This window comes from Natator depressus, chromosome 17, assembly GCF_965152275.1.
Source record: "Natator depressus isolate rNatDep1 chromosome 17, rNatDep2.hap1, whole genome shotgun sequence".
In the NCBI taxonomy this organism is placed as follows: domain Eukaryota; kingdom Metazoa; phylum Chordata; order Testudines; family Cheloniidae; genus Natator; species Natator depressus.
The window spans coordinates 21,620,943-21,625,125 of NC_134250.1; the positions used below are offsets into that span (position 1 = coordinate 21,620,943).

The window sequence follows — 4,183 nt, forward strand, 5'->3', positions numbered from 1 at the left end:
AGCATTCAAAGGTGTGTAGGCCCAGACATCGTTCTTAACACGTCACATTTTATGATTTTGAATCCTAAATCCTCATTAACAGGCACAGCCGAATATTTCAATTGCATTTTGTATTTTGTTCGATCAAAAGAAATTGACATTGATTTAACTTAAGCACAAATAATTTAAATATAATAAATTGTTGTTCCAGTTCAGAAATAAACATTACAAATAATATATTAAAATAAATTCTTTGTGGGAGGAGCAATTGCCTCCCGAAACCCCCGAGGACTTTCGGGACGGTCGCCAGCAGCTATTGCCGTCAGGGGCTCGTCAGTTTTGTTTCACGTGCTTGACATGCTCCTGGACCCATCGTGCGTTGGGATCGGAGCAGACTTCCCGGCCTTTTTTCGTGGTAAAGCTGCAGAGATAAAAACTCGGTTCAGAATCTTCACAGGGAGAAGGAAAGTGGATCATCTGAGACATAAGCTATGGCCGAGAAGATCGTGGAGACCACATGGGTTCTGTGTTGGCCAAGAAGACTGAGCATTGTTAAGAACAGTCAGCCAGTGAGGACTCCGCTTTTATAAAGGTGAAACCTTCGCGGCACCTTACTGCGGAGACGCTGAGCTGTGCCTGGCTGCACCACTGTCACTGGATCAGCGTCTCCAGCTTTGACGTTACCACCTGGGCTCACCCCAGCAGGTGACCTTACCCCGGTGCAATGTCCAGCTCTCGACATAAGGGACATCCTCCTCAATTCTGGTCCCACTGAGCCACTACCCTGGCTCCATGCATATCCCTTCTGCTGACTCATTTCTTCCTCCATGCCCATGCAATGAGTATCAGTGATCATCTAAAATAGTGCATATCCCGAATCTGAGTGACCCGGGGGATCACTGCTGCAACCCTTCTTCTACCTCAGTCTGTCCCCTGCCCACCCTTTGTTACTCTCACTAGTGGTGTGCTTGCAGGTTAGAGCCGCAGCAGGTGTGGCTATGCCCATTTACCCCAGCTGTGGCTCTGGCCCCGTCTGCCCCGACTGGAATGCTCAAGATACCCCAGCTTTCTTGCTGCCCTCTGAGGCCCTGCTTTCTGCTCAAAGAGAGCTGCAGGAGAATGCTTTCCCAAACCCCTGCTCCTGAGTTACTCGGGGAACTGAAAGCTGTGTCAGTCCCTGATACAAGAGCCCAGAGCAAGGGCTCAAGCATGAACCTTCTCCGTGGGTCTGCAAAACATCAATCCTGCCTTGCTCTCTGTACATACCTATTGTAGGTATTTTGAAGGCCTCTAGAATTGTGGCATCCAAGGGTCACAGGGGAATGTGGAGAACTTTTGCATAATTGTCTTTCACCCCAGGATTAAAAATGCCTATGACATTTGTTTCACAAGAACTCTGCAGATTCCCTCCCCCATCCGTTCATCCTATGGGGTTGTTTCTCTGCATGAACATAGAACGTCTGGCCGGAAATCATACTCACATTACAGCTGGCAAGGAGCACTTGCTGCTGGTGTGCCGGTACTTCACCACAAGGCTCCGTGGGATTGGCTTGGCAACATGGCTGAAGCAGCAGGAAGTTGGGGTGTTGACGCCATCTGGAAGGAAAGAAGAGACTTGCCTGACGATTCTCTCTAACCCCTCGCTGACGGTGTCTGAGGATCTGAAGGCTTCTCCTGCAGTCCCAATCGGGTTAACTGACCCTCAGCTCCACCCCTCACTGTCACTGTTCCCGGGCATCTCAGAGCAGGAAGACCCCTGAGATCGTTCATCTCGACCAACTGAAGTTTATGGCTGTTTCATGGGCTCCCTCCCAACCAGGCTGGGTCACTACAAGCCGCAGTGTCAGAATGGGGGACGCAACTTCCTACACCTGAACCCACCTTGACGTAGTCTGAACCCCAGTGAAAGTGAGAGCTCCGAGCGCTGCAGAAAGGCAGAAAAGAAACAGGACTTACCAAGCTGAGAATGGACCTGGGAGCAGAGGGCAGCGATGAGGAGAACCGCGAAGGCAGCCACACAGACCTTCATGCTTCTGCTGGGCGAGGAGGAGCGGCAGCAGCAGAACCAGAGCTGGGATTCTTTCAAGTTCTCCTCCTGTCTCTGATGCTGAACCACAGGCCCTTGTGCCGCTTTATACAGCGGCGTTTTAGGGAAACGCACACATCATGCCAAGTCAATGATGACACACAGACCCAAATTTTGCTGAGTTGAGAAATCAAAGAGGAAGTTGAAATCTAGAGTGACTCTCAAATTCCATTTTGGAGTTTAGGTCATCAAAAGTCCTGGAAAAAGGACAAAAGAAGCGAGGACATGAGTCCATTGTGGTAATGGTGGCAGGTTTGTCTTTGAACTAACGGACCTGCCTTTGGCGGGGACGAGGTGTAACACAAGACTCAAAATGAAATCTGAAGTCTTGAGTCCCTAATTCAAATCCAGCCCAGGTTATTGATAATTGAAGATCATTACAATAAGCTTCTGGGGACAGGAACCTACTGTCTGTGTGAAGCTCTTTGGGGTAGGGGGCATCTTTTTCTTCACCACTGATGGGGATTCCACAACCTCCCTTGGAAACCTGTTCCAGAGCTTAACTACCCTTATAGCTAGAAAATCTTTCCTGATATCAAACGTAAATCTCCCTTCCTGCAGATTAAGCCTGTTGCTTCCTGTCCTGAAGCAGACCTGGAGAACAACTGGTCACTGTCCTCTTTGTAACAACCCTTCACATATTTCACGGCTGTTATCACATCCACCCTCAGATTTCTTTTCTCAAGGCTAAACATACCCAGTTTTTAAAATCTTTCCTCATACATCACATTTTCTAAGCCATCTTTCTTAAAGTGCAGTGCCCAACAATGGACACAGGACTCCAGCTGAGGTCTCACGAGTCCCGAGCAGAGCGGGACAATTACCTCCTGTGTCTTACATACAACACTCCTCTTAATACAGCTCAGAATGATATTAGCCTTTTTTGCAACTGCTTCACATTGCTGACTCTTATTCAATTTGTGATCCACTCTCACACCCAGATCCTTTTCAGCAGTATTGGCACCTAAGAGTGAGTCCCCATTTTGTAGTTGTGCATTTGATTTTTCCTCCTGAGGTGTAGTACTTGGCACTTGTCTTTACTACATTTCATCTTATTGATATCAGACTTTTCCAACTTCTGAAGATCTTTTTGAATTCTAATCCTATCCTCCAAAGTGTTTGCAATCCTTCCCGACTTGGTGTCATTGCAAATTTTAGAAAGGTTTCAGAGTAGCAGCCGTGTTAGTCTGTATCCGCAAAAAGAAAAGGAGGACTTGTGGCACCTTAGAGACTAACAAATTTATTTGAGCATAAAGCTTTTGTGAGCTACAGCTCACTTCATCGGATGCATGCAGTGGACTTTTAGAATTTTAGAAAGCAAACTGTCCCTCCATTGTCCAAGTTGTCGATGACAATGTTGAATTGAAAAATACTCTGTTTTCACTGAAAATTTTCAAGTTTTCATTGAAAAACCAAAACTCTGAATTTGTTTGCAAGAGGGGAGGGAACAAAAGCTGTTTCCCAGCGAGCTCTACCAATCACGCTTCAGTATGGAACAGTGATATTCCGATGGCTGCCTGGTGACCCTTGTGTGAAATGAGTTAGGGGAGGGGCCCAGCCCCATTCCTGGTGGACAAGAGCCTGTATCGCAGGAAATACTCTCACAATTCACACTTTGTTGATGGCAGGTTCTGCAGAGAAGCTGAGGACTGAATCGGCCACGTAGACTGGTTCTCCTCCCAGCCCAAGATGCACTTTCTGCTGATCAGGGTCAAAGGCTCATTGGTGAGGCAGTTCTGGGACTATTCTAGGCAAAAGCAGAGGATTTAGGGCTATCGGTCCAGCACCTTTATTTGTAATTTAATTAAACATCTGAATGAAATGCAAGGGACATTAATAGACTTTACTTGCCTATGAGTTCTACTGAGGCCATCAGTGATGACAGAGGATAATGGCTGGATGCCGTGGGTGCCGGCTGATTAAATGGACAAGAGCTAGGAGACTGGCACCATCCCTGCTTTTCTGTCCCTTTGGTGCACTGCTGTTGGAATGAGAGGCCGATTGGCGGGCTTCGAACTAACACGTGAACCCGCTAGCTTCCATCGCCTGGCTTTTGACCCTTGAGCTGTGGAACTCAATGGCTGTGACCCGCTCTGCTCTGATGGCTGACAGCATGGA

The 4,183-nt window shown here is 47.5% G+C and overlaps 1 protein-coding gene across 1 annotated transcript; it reads right to left on the reverse strand.

The window, feature by feature from the left end:
- Positions 1-296: 296 nt before the first annotated feature.
- Positions 297-2,076, reverse strand: LOC142000334 (C-C motif chemokine 3-like). The gene is made up of 3 exons (XM_074974526.1): positions 1,936-2,076; positions 1,461-1,575; positions 297-400 (listed from the first exon to the last, which is right to left on the reverse strand). Exons 1-3 carry the CDS (start codon positions 2,006-2,008, stop codon positions 313-315), a joined length of 276 nt encoding a protein of 91 aa, XP_074830627.1. The 5' UTR covers positions 2,009-2,076; the 3' UTR covers positions 297-312.
- Between the last annotated feature and the right edge of the window lie 2,107 nt (positions 2,077-4,183).